At 38.1% G+C, this 12,779-nt stretch overlaps 1 protein-coding gene and 1 pseudogene across 1 annotated transcript; both read right to left on the bottom strand.

Annotated features, from left to right (window-relative positions):
• Positions 1–4,229: 4,229 nt before the first annotated feature.
• LOC140334718 (tripartite motif-containing protein 75-like) lies at positions 4,230–5,330 on the bottom strand. The gene has a single exon (XM_072416958.1). It carries the CDS (start codon positions 5,328–5,330, stop codon positions 4,230–4,232), a length of 1,101 nt encoding a protein of 366 aa, XP_072273059.1.
• Positions 5,331–9,478: 4,148 nt separating this feature from the next.
• Positions 9,479–9,612, bottom strand: LOC140336159 (U2 spliceosomal RNA; annotated as a pseudogene).
• Positions 9,613–12,779: the final 3,167 nt, after the last annotated feature.

Below are 12,779 nucleotides of genomic sequence, written 5' to 3'. Positions count from 1 at the left end.
TCCAATTATTATCGTTGGAAAACGAACGACGAACGTTCATGCACGATATATATGAACGATCGTATACGAACGATTTTTTGCCCAATCGATCGTTCGTCGTTCGATTGGAACGATAAAAATTGGAAGTGTGTACGCACCTTCAGATAGGAAATCTTTCATCTCATGATGGTTTTGACAAGTCTACAAAACTGTCTGTGAAATCTGCTCTTCCTGCTTGCAGCTCTCAGCCACAAATATGGTCTCTGCATCACTCCAATGTCCCATGATGTCTCTAATAAGATTTCTGAATTTCCCAGTGATTTCATTTGCAGTTTATATCTGCTTCATTCTGTGAGTTTTTAGGTTTTGCATTTTGTTTTCAATTTCCTGTTGTTTAGAGTTCAGTTTTTCAGTAATATTTTGGAGTTTCTTTTCAGCGGCCTGGTTCAGAGACTTCAACTTATGATCTTGGTGGTCTCCAGCCACCTAACAGGACAAACAGACACTTGCACCATCCTCTGTGTGATAACATTGCAAGATCTGCTGATGTGCAGAAAGGTGTTCTGTACTCTCCTTTCTGCAATACTCTCTGCACTCCAGGAAAAAGTATGTAGTGCTTTATGTATAGTGAGATCCACCCTCACAGATTCCTGTTACATGCACATGATATATACTATATGTGTAAGACCCCAGAGTTTAACACATCCCATAAAATCAAAACATACATAAAAGATAAGGGGAGGTATTGATCACATCATTGACTTAATATGTCATCCCGGCCAATCAAGATGCCCTGTGATGGACTGGGGACAGGTGAGTACTCCTCCACCTGAAAAGGTTTTAGTGATCACAATCATTATAAAATGACTTCCTTACTTTGTTCCTGAAATCCATTAAAGCCCAACTCTGGAACTATATTCATTTTTACCTCCATCTAGAATTTCAGTCATTTTTTACCCAACAGTTTTTTAGCTGCTCACCAATATCAACTTTGTCAACCCAACATGTTTTATTTTAGACACATCAATAAAACCAGTCATAAGATCAAAGATAACTCCATTTCTTATCTGACTGTGGGGATAAATCATTGGAAAGTTCTAATACTGGGCTCCACAATCATATGACAACAGAAGCCAAATACATTTACGAAAAGCCCACAACATGAAAGTGTTCACTTCTCAACACTTTTTCACTGTTCTCCATCAGGAGAATACACACATTAGTATGGAACTGATATGATAATAAATGAAAGGAGGAAGAGTCATATGAGGAGCAGCAATAATATAAATACAGCCCAGTAAATGAGAGACTTAAGGGAAATATTCCCAGCAGGACGGACACAGCAAAAAATATTATATTAGAGAGTTTGTAGCCTTTCCTTTCTCTATCCAAAATTTTCAGAAACATTTTCTTATATATACAGTATATTTTATACTAATATTTGGGCTTCTAATCACACTTTTAAAAGATCACAATATGTATTATAAAATAGAAGTCTTGGAAGTTGGTGAAGTATTTGCTGAAACTTTGTATTATTCTCATATCACTATCACCTTGTCTGTAATGAAAAGCAGTTCTCTAACCAATTGGTCTGTACTGTCCTGGATTGTTTACATCGCACGGATTGTTAATGATACAACTGATCCCCCCCAGGACACGTGTGATGTGGTCATTGCATTTGACTGGGCTATATTCAGGTCAACCTGACACAGTGATCACCTCCCGACTGGAGACAAAACATTGCATTGAAATCCCCACATTTCAACATTTTGTTGTATTGTTTTATTTTTGGTACAAAAAGGTTGAAGCATTATAACATAGATTTTTTAGGAACATCTTACTATTGTAATCTTGAATGTATCACTTATATTTGTAACATTTAACAACAGAAGTCTTGGCCAAGTCCAAATATTTTGTGAGCTTTGATAATTTACCAAATTTTAATACATTTACAATAGGTATCCTGGTATTTCTTTCTAATGAATATTTTTGTGAACTATGAATTACATTTTAGTGCTCTTACTAGACATCTGTTCCAGCACACATTGAATACATATCTCAATAATGGCTCCCAGACATGGTTAAAGGTCTAGCTAATAGATGAACCATGCCGAACTTCACTCCAGACACAGAATTAATTTTAGAAAAAAAATGTATTCATCCGCGTAAACTAAAAAAATACAGAACCAGTTCTGAAAAGAAAACCTGTGTTCTCCACCTGTGCTACACGATTGTCAGAAATGTTTCTGGCTATCTGAGGTTTACAGAAGATCTTTCTGCTAAGTTATGAAGATGAGGAGAGGAGGTAGTGTTGTGGAGCTTTTGTCTTATGGTGCCACCACCACCACCAGCTTCTTCATTTGTTCAGTACCATGAGTGTTGTCACCTTCTCAGCAACCAGAAACACTGCAGGTGACACCAAACTCTCCCTTATCAAACCTCATATAAAAACAAAAGTGTGTAAACATCTGAAGATGGATATATTACAATTTTCTTTAAAGCAAATCTAAACCCATAATTCCTCCTCTTCTCTCCTCCATAATTTGGTTATTAAGTGTTCTATAGTCCTCCAATACGACTGTGAACAATATAACTAATGAGAGTGATGCTGAGAGTACTCGCAGGATGTCAGCCAAAACAATTTTCTGGCAGGGCCAAGACTTAATGAGCAAACACTCAAAAAAGATTGTATTGGAATGGAAAAACCCAAGAGAAAGCAAATGGGAGAAGTTTGTTGTTGGGCTTTGGTGACATGATGTGTTGATGCTCCAGGATGAGTGCGAGCCGATGTACCCCACAAAGGGGTAATAATCATACCTTAACAGGGATGGTGGGACATATGTTGCTCACAATACAATAATGGTGAAAGGTGAAACCATTCACACCTTCTGTCACATCACAGGTAATATCTGACCCAGACTTCTTGAAAGGAATTGCATTATGTTAATAAAAGCAGGACATTGGCCACCTTGTACTCCTTTCAAAATTAAATGAAAATGGTAATACCAGTCCCAGACATCTTGTCTATATTAAGATAATGCCAATTAAAAGGGGATGTTGTCCACCTTCTATTCTTGGATAATTAGCATTTCAAAAGAACTCCTTTTCAATGCAACTGATCAGCACATTTAAGTGTTTGGTGCAGTTATACCCAAGAAGAATACTCAATCCAACCACTGCCATTTGATAAAGCAGATCAACACAATTTAAGCAGTACTTCCCTTGCAGAAATAGTTTGGGATGTGTAAATTATAACACTTTGGCCTACAGTGGTGCAATAAACATGAAACTGGGTTGGCCTACATACTGGTCAAGTGCTGTTCTAGTTTAGGCCGGTTAAATAAGATGATATTAGTATATAAAATTGTAATATAAAGGTGTCATTATACTTTTGTTAATTGCTTAATGTCATTACTATTACCAATTCATTCCTTGATCTATGAGAAGTGTGATTTATAAGTAGCATTATTACTAAGGATTATGTATGGTACAGGAGGAAACCCTTGTGGAGGAGAGGGGGTAACACTGCAATCGTTTCCACATTGGACACCATGTACCATAGTGACTCCATTGTATCTAACTATTCCTTATAAGATATGCAACAAAGCACACCTGGAGATACACTTAAACTGAAATGTGTGCAACTTCCAACAATGCTTATTGGTTTTAGGTTAAACTACAACTCATTTGATCATTTTTCATGGTCATATTTTGCAGTGCAGTGCAGTCCCATTGCTCAGTGGTTAGCACTCTGGCCTTTGCAGTGCTGGGAGCCAGGTTAGAATCTTAGCCAGGACACTATCTGCAAGGAGTTTGCAGGTTCTCCCCTTGTTTGGGTGGATTTATTCCAGTTTCCTTCCACCTTCCAAAAAACATACAATTAGGTTAATGGGCTTCCCCCAAAAGATTTACCTTGGACTGTATTAATGACATATGACCATGGTAGGGGCATTAGATTATGAGGCCCCTTGAGGTACAGCTAGTGAGATGACTATAGACTTTGTACAGCGCCGCAATATATGTTGGTGCTATACAGGTACTGTATAATGATTTATGATGAGACAAACACCTCTTTCAGGAAGCAGAAAGATTTATTGGTAGAAGAATCAGCATTCATCAACAGTTTTATACAGAATAAAAGCATGGAAATCAATAAGCAATATCCGTGTCTGTGTTAAATTTACACTTTAAAATTGACTTTTAAAATTTTTATATGCAAAGAAAAAAAATGTTTACCTTTATTGAGGTATTTACTTTATAAGCCTGAGAGAGCTGTTGGGAAATACATAGAAAGCAGCATGGAGGGGTTCGGTGAAGGTGGTGGTGAAGGTATGGAGGTGTCTTATGGGGTTACACAATTGGTAGAAGGACAGTAGGCCGGACTCATAATCCAGACAGATCCCAACAGTTTTTAGTAAAGATGCTGAGGTTATTGTTGTACCAACATTTTTGTGCCTGACATAAAGACCATTTTTTTGGATCAGACTCCATGATTTGTCATTAAAGCCTATAAAAGATTCATTTCCAGAAAACCCCCTCTCCATGCTTTCTCCAGCAACCCCTATCATCCATGCCTCAGCTTCACTTACATCCACCTCCCAGTAATGTGTCCCAGATGTGAAGCTGGGAATACTCAATATCTGGCAGCATTTAAACCTCTTAGGACCATCTGGCCTGTTCACACTGTTATCGGTATGAGTGACTCTCTTTCGTTTCCTTGTCAGTACAAGGTTATCATGAGCAGTATTTATATCTAATAAAACATCAGATTTCTCCAGCACTGAGAATTGTCTCTTTGCTAACAAGCCCTTTAGGTTATCTGTAAAGTTACTAAGTCCTTTCTGTAACATCCGTGATATTATTCCCTCAGACAAACCTCCAGCTTTCCTAACATCATTGATTGAGTCGCCTATCTCAGTACTGCTGTCCTCTCTCTGAGATGCCTTTTTCAGGATAGTCAATGGATCCTGGGTGTTACACAGTTCTTCCAGCTCATCAATCTTCTTGGACAGCTGGAAATTATATTGTTCAAGCTGCTGGATCAGATTGGGGATGGATTGTGAGAGTTGTTTTTTCTGCCTGCAGGTTTCTAGTAGGATTCTTTTCTCCACTTCATCCAGCTGTTTCCTAATTTCCCGAAACAGATCTGTGACTTTCCTGGCCATAGCAACATTTTTTCCAGTCTCTTGCATGCTATGCATTTCCAGATTCTGGATCCTCCTCTTAATATCCTGCCTCTCAGAATCCAGCACATTTGTAGTCTCTTTTAGTTTTTCTTTCATTTTTTCAGAGGCCTGGTTCAGGAGGTCCACTTGGTGTCCTTTGTGGTCACCAGCCACCAGGCAAGGCATACAGATGCAGGCATTGTCCACTGTACAGTAAAACTGGAAGGTCTCCTGATGTGTGGGACATTTTCTGTCTTTAAACGAAGCGCTTGTGATAAAGACTCCAATGACTTAACACATCTGTCTCCCATCTTCTCACTCCCAGCTGAATCAGTTCATCAGAGGGTTACAGGAGAATGAGGCTGCCATCTACAAGTGTAAGTAAAGAAATTTAAGGAAATTAGAAACAACTGCCTAATATTTAGTTTTTAGGACTTCCATATAAAGAAGGAATGGATCATGCTTAAAGTTGTTAAATGTTTTATATGAAAAAAAAAAGAAAATTCCCAAATTCTAGAAGCAAATGTAAAGAAAATAACCAATATGTATAAGTATACAGTTCCTGATTAATTTTACAAAACCACATCATTTTCAAAGATTACATTCAAAATGCATTGATAGAACCGTGATTGATTCAACAGAAGGAGTAGAGATGTGTCTACTATAACAAAGACCACATACCTCCCCTACGATCTAGGGGATGAAGTCATCAAAGGTAGACAAAGAAAAACATATTGCTATATCAGGAGTGTCCATTTCAGAAAACAGGATTACTTCTATATAAACCTATGTTTCTCAACTGTTCTAACATGGGGGGACCCTTGAATTAACTTTCAGATCTTTCTAACATGAGGGAACCCCTTTTACAATGGCCATATCCACAGCTCACAGTACATTAGCTTGGTGATCATAGGGAAGAATGTCACCCTTATACATAAATTGCTCATTGCTTGGGGAATCCCTAACAACCCCTGGAGGAACCCTGAAAAACATTGATATAAACTATATACATAAAGAGAACCTGAATCAACATAAACTGTTAATAGATAGAACACTAAACTGCCCCTCTGTTACTGTTTAGGTAAAAGTTTGTATTTAATTAAGTCTTGGAAGTTGATGAAGTACTTGCGGAAACGTGGTACTATTCCCACATCACCAAAACCATATCTGTAATGAAAAGAAGTTTTACAACCAGCTGGTCTGGATTGTCCAGGATTGTTTACATCATATTAGTTCCTAATGACAACACTGGTCTACCCAATCCAGGTAGGGTGGGATAATTGCATTTTTTGGACTCTGTTTAGGGCAAGCTGACACAGTGATCACCTCCCAGTGGGAGACTAAATATTGCATTGTAATCCCCATAATCTTGTTTGTTGTGCTTTTGTTTGGTGCACAAAACATGAAACATTGAGTTTCTAAGAACTTGTTACTTTTGTAATTTTTATTTTTAACACTCAGTTATATTTGTATCATTTTATAACAGAGGGCTTTGGTCAAGTATATCTTGTGTTGGTCAAGTATATCCAAATATCTTGAAAGCTTTGATAATCATTCTTCATACTTTTAAAATACTTAGAATAGGTTTCCGATTATATCCTTTTGATGAATGTTTTTGAGAATTATGAATTACTTTTTAGAGCTCTTACTAGACACCTGTTCCAGTGTACATTGAACCCATCTTACCAATGGCATTAATAACACCTTTTTTCTGGAACATATCATGGAAAATGTTTATTACATCTGTTTGCTGAATACAAAAAATCTCTTTATGCCACCAGCAAAGTTGTGTAGATAACGGGTCTGATTTTTAGAGTTCACAAAGTTCTCCAAGACTGGAGAAGATAGTCTATCACAGTAGAACCTGGGTGATCCATCAAAGAGAATCTGGTCTAGAATTAAAAATCTTTTGTCAACTAGAAGCAAATTATAAGAAACCCATTACAACCTGGATAAAACAGAACTCATTATCTTCCCCCCCTCAAATTCCAAATGTCCCCCTGACATATCCCTAACCGTTATTAACACTGTCATCGTCCCTCCTCTCAGGCATGTTGTCTTGGCGACACCTTTGATTCTCTCCTCTTTTAACCCCCATATTCAGAATATTTCCAGGTCCTGTCACCTTTTTCTACGCAACATCTCCAAAATCTGCCCCTACCTGTCCCCAGAGACCACGAAACTCCTTGTATATGCTCTTATCATCTCTAGTCTGGACTACTGTTACCTCCTCCTCTCTGGTATCCCATTAACCCGACTTCTCTACAATCTCTTAACCCGACGATCTCTACAATCCATCATGAATGCTCCAGCCACACTCATCCATCCTTCCCACCCACCCCATACACAGCCTTCCCATCATTCCTCCCCTGCTGCATCTCTATGTAGTTCTCTTCATTGGCTTCCATTTCACCTGAGAATCAAATTCAAGCTCCTGTGCTTTGCCAATTAATCCCTCCACAGTTCTTGTCCCAGTTACCTTTCTATCCTGAATATATGAACTATTTGCTAAAACTTGGTAATTTTCCCATATCACCATTACCATATCTGTAATGAAAACCAGTTTTACTACCAACTGGTCTGTATTATACTGGATGTTTTTAATCACATGGATTCTGAATGATACCACTGGTCCACCCAATGCAGGTGTGATGGGGTCATCACACTAGACTAGACTCGATTCAGGTCAACCTGAGACGGTGATCACTTCCTTGCAGGAGACTAAACATTGCATTAGGATCCCCACATTCCTGTTTGTTGTTATGTTGTTTGGTACAGAAAGGTTGAAGCATTATAACAGATTTTATTACATTTTTAATCATTATATTTGTATTATTTAATGACCAAATATTTTGTGAGCTTTAATGATCTTTTACCAAGTTTTAATACATTTAAATCCTGTTTATTTCTTTCTAACAAGTGTTTTTGTGAACTCTTAGTTACATTTTAAAGCTCTTACTAGACATCTGTTTCACCATGCCACACCATTGAACCCATCACAATAATGGTGCTGAGAACTCTGAGGCGCACCTTGTGTGGGTAAAGTGGAGACATCACAGAGGAACTTAAATAGTATCTGGTATTCTACCTGTGAGCATCTGAAACACGCAGCTCTCAGATATAAAAAGTTAGCGGATCAGCATAGTCATAAGGTACCTCCTCTCCAACCTGTGGATGTCTGGCTCTCCACCAAGTCTGGCTCTCCACCAAGAACATCCATTGCAAAGTCTCTTCTCTGAAGTTTGCTCCATGTTTCATCAGTCCATGTTATTTCTGCCTAGGTCATTCCTGTTCGTTATAAACTATGCGTTCCTCTACATCTCAAGCTGTCCAATGCTTTCCATGTGTTTCTGCTTAAGCTGTTGGTCCCGAATCTCTTTTCTCATTCCACTCTGCTGGCAACTCCTGCAACTAATTCTTCTCAGGAATTTGAAGTCCATCAAATTTTGGAATCCAAAGAAGTTCATGTACCTGATCGACTGGAAAGGTTTTGACCCTGAGGAGAGGTTGTAGGTTCTTGCTGCAGATGTGTCTGACCCTTCTCTTGCTAAAGTTCCATCTCTTCTTTCCTTTGAAACCTGGACTTCAGCGGGTAGGAAGGCCCATAAAAGGGGGGATAATCTCATACTTACCTCTTCCTTGCTAAAGCGCAGACATCTCTCTCCTGCACTTGCGTGCCTACATTCCTAAGATTTATAAGCTTCATACTGCCTGCCTTGACCCTGGCCTTCCTCGACTATTCTTCTGCCTTGTGATTTGTCACTGTGTTTCATCCTGCCCACCTTGGTGTGCCCAAGGACCGCAACCTGGCGATTAACAAGCAGCGCAACCTCCTCACCATCAGAGGCTCTGGAGAAGACATGGATACTGCTTAGACTCTGCGCCTTGGCCCTTCTCAGGGCTCACACCACTTCCGTGCAAGCCGAGGCGCCCCTAGTGGCCCTGTCTCCCCATCATGACATAACAACCAATATGAACACGGGAAATGGGACTTTCAAGACATCAAGTCACTAAATTACTGTAATAATAATAAATTTAAATTGCGAGAAAACTTTATTTAGGCAATCATGCAAAATCATATAAAACCAATTTCAAGGGATAAAAATCCAAACAAAACATTAAGGATGATTCTGCCAATTGTTTGGTCTCAAGACATTTTGACGCCTCTTGTAGACAATCCGTCTGATTCTCCTTTTAGCATTTTAAATAAACATAACTGTATGGGTGCTGTACATCAGAAAAATGTCAGGTTCACTCTCCATTATTAGCATTTTACCTATTTTTTTTTTTTTTTTTTTATCGAATCTCGCGATCCGTGCTAAACACAGCTACACCAGAGGTAGACCGTCCTTAACAGAGGTACTCAGGCACAGCATCCCTCTCCTAAGATGCTAGTGCCCTTTCCAACCCTGAACACTGATAAGAACAGATACTACACTTGATCTTAGCCAAAAGGCCGAGAAGCGATTAGCATTTTACCTATACCATACCTGCAGGGAAAACCCATTTTACTACAAATGGCTCTGTATTGAGATTCTCTGCTATCTTCCTCCAGCTGCTGGGTGGTAAACAAGATCATTGTCTCGGTCTGGATGCTAATGAGACCATTCACTAAATACACCCCCACCCCGATCTACAATTTAATTAGTTGACTCAATGACAATTTGTTTATTTTGTCAAATATCCAAATAAATGTTATGAGCTTTTTTTTTTTAAAGATTATATATCTACAGTTTTGAGACTTCTTTTATTCATAAAATAAAGATAATTTTATTTTGCTGGAAGATATGGCAACCATCCACTCCCCTTTTAGATCCAGGTAAATAGATTACCAAATGTAACAATGCACAGACCAAAACCATGTGCAGGCTTGCAATAATTATCTCTAGATGACCTTGGTCCCTAGATAAGTGATTGGAGAACTTCAATTTTGACCACATTCTTAATTTTGTGACCTCCTATCTATGAACCCTGTAGGGTTATAGGAATTCAATCCGCAGGGTGCAGTTAGCACAGGGGTCCCCTGTGAATGTTGATTTCAGTGTTATAAAACTTTCAAGAGGAGTAATAGCTAAATAGGAAGCAATAAGTGACAGGTCGCATTTCCCAGCCCTGTGTCATATTTTTCTGCCAGTGATGCACATGTTTAGTAGAACAAGCAGCAATATTTTCAGATCGAAGTCCTGGCAGAAGTTGCGTCCACATCTCGGTGACACTGAAATCTTTTAAAGTTTCCAGCAGCTGGAATTCTGGAGAAGAAACTAAAAGTTTTTTGCATGCTCACCAGGAATTGGGGTAAGTTGTTGCACATTAGATGCACCTCCTTCTCTTAACCCTTTCTTCCTAAAACATCTGCCCTTTGCAAACTGAACCCTCAGTTTAGTTTCAATTCAAATTCCATTCTCTGATCAACACATTATTGTGAGCTGCACCTATTGAAAGCAACAGATTTTGGCTTATTTTACTATTGGGTCTGTGAAGAACAACACAGCGCAAGGGATGTGATATGAATGAGCCATATTTGTTTAGTGAAAGTCACATTCACTGCCTAATCTAGTATCTGCTTATATATCTAGTTAACACTGCCCAATTATATAATTCCACATCTGGAAAATTCAGCCCCCCATTTCTATCCGACTGGTGCATAATATGTATACTTACTCAGGCTCTCTTGCCCCCCCCCAGATTAATGTACAAAACATTTTATAGAGAGTTTTCAAATCCTGCTGGCGGAGCAAATTAGGCAACATTTGGATGGCATATAAAAGCTAAAAAGCAAACTTGTTCTTCCCAAAAAAAGGGTAAAAGAGGACTATTTATATAATTGAGTTTTAAGCATATTCCATAAAGGTTTTGATATTAGCCTTATATAAATTTGATGGTTTCTTTGTAAAATAAATGCCTAGGTATTGTAACTTTTCCTTACACCAAACAACCAGATATAGGGAACCCTAATCAGGTCGAACACCTTTAGTCAAATACAACGCTTTGGATTTATCCAAATTTATAGAATACCCAATCCATATTGTGATAATAAAGTCAAAATAGCTGGAAAACTAGTCTTAGGTTTAGCAATATACAGCAACAAATTATCTGCGAATGCTGTTACTCTACCTCTCTTAGTACCTATAAGTATGCCTTCAAACTCTGATAAATATTAAAGAAGTCTTAATAACGATCTAAGTCCAAGTTAAACAACAATGGTGAAAGTGGGCACAGGAGAAGACAGGATTCCGTGTATTAATAATCTTGTATAAGATGTCTTTTGTATAAGAATATATATACTGAAAAGTTATGTCCAAAAGCCCTTTGAGCCAACACTGAACGCAGAAATGGCATTTCCACTTTACCGAATGCCTTCTCTGCGTCTAGGCTCAATAACCTTGTTTTTGGAGAACTAAGCATTTGTGCTGTTACAGTTGCAGCAATAGCAGTGCGGACCTCAATAGTCGAGTGTTTACCTCGTACAAATCCAAGTTGATGATTTGTCAACTGGGATGGTAAAAATTGTTGCAGTCTACTGACCATTACTTTGCCAATATATTATAATCACAATTTAAAAGCGAGATTGGTCTACAAGAGGAGACTAACGCCAAATCTTTGCCTTCCTTAAGTATTTTTATTGTATGTGCTTCATTAAATTCTGGAAAGGGAATGTGTTGTAAAAGTATAGCATTATATACCTCTGGTAAAAGGGGCGCCACTTCACTCTGAAGTACAGTGGTACCTTGGTATAAATCACTAATCCATTACAGATCCTTGGACTTATACCAAACAGGGCTTATACCAAACAAATTTTTCCCATAAGAAATAAATGGAAAATTAATAATCTGTTCCAATAATAAAAAACTCTATTGTTACTGGCATATTATGCATTGATGGGGCTGTAAAAAATAATGTAAACACTGCTTAATAGTAAAATACATAAATACAAAAACAATTAGATGAAATAAATGAAAATTTACCCTCACTTTATCTTGCTGAGAAGAGTTGAGTGCCTACTAAGATGGTGCTGAGAAGGGAGGAGGAGATGGTATGTAATTCACAGAGAGTTATAGCGCAGGTTGTTCACTGAATGGTAGCAACTGGCGTACTGACGCTCACGGGCAGTCATGGCTTTGTCTCGAGAGAGGTAAATAAAGGTAGCATGCATTGTTATGACTCATATTGACCCATACAAGTTCTAGCACAAAGGTTGTATACCAAGCTAAATTTTTCATGTCCAAACAGGACTTATACTAAGTTGGATTTATTCCAAAGTGGACTTATACGGAGGTACCACTGTATTTTATAAAACTCAGCAGAATAACCATCCGGGTCTTATGATTGGCCATTGATCTGATTGTCCTTTAAAGTTCTTATAATGAAATTCATTTATTAAGGAATTTTCTATCTTCAGATTCAAGTTTAGGTAATTTAGCTTTAGTTATCAACTCATCTAATGCCCCAGATTGCATCAGTTGTGCTGTATACAGTTGTCTATAATAATCCTCAAAAATATTTATTACTATCTTTGAATCCTCATAGAGACCTCTTAGAGATGGGATCAGTAATCTTAAAAATATATCTCCTAGGCCCATGTGGTTTAGTTAATTTGGCCAATAAAGAGCCTGTTTTGTTGCCCCATCGATAAAA

This window comes from Pyxicephalus adspersus, chromosome 7 (genome assembly GCF_032062135.1).
Source record: "Pyxicephalus adspersus chromosome 7, UCB_Pads_2.0, whole genome shotgun sequence".
Classification (NCBI taxonomy): domain Eukaryota; kingdom Metazoa; phylum Chordata; class Amphibia; order Anura; family Pyxicephalidae; genus Pyxicephalus; species Pyxicephalus adspersus.
The sequence above is the reverse complement of the archived record's forward strand: the minus strand, read 5'-3'. Positions and strand labels throughout refer to the sequence as shown.

Bases quoted from the DNA above. Each gene is read 5' to 3' on its own strand.
- LOC140334718 (XM_072416958.1), bottom strand. From the start codon at position 5,330: ATGCCTTGCCTGGTGGCTGGTGACCACAAAGGACACCAAGTGGACCTC.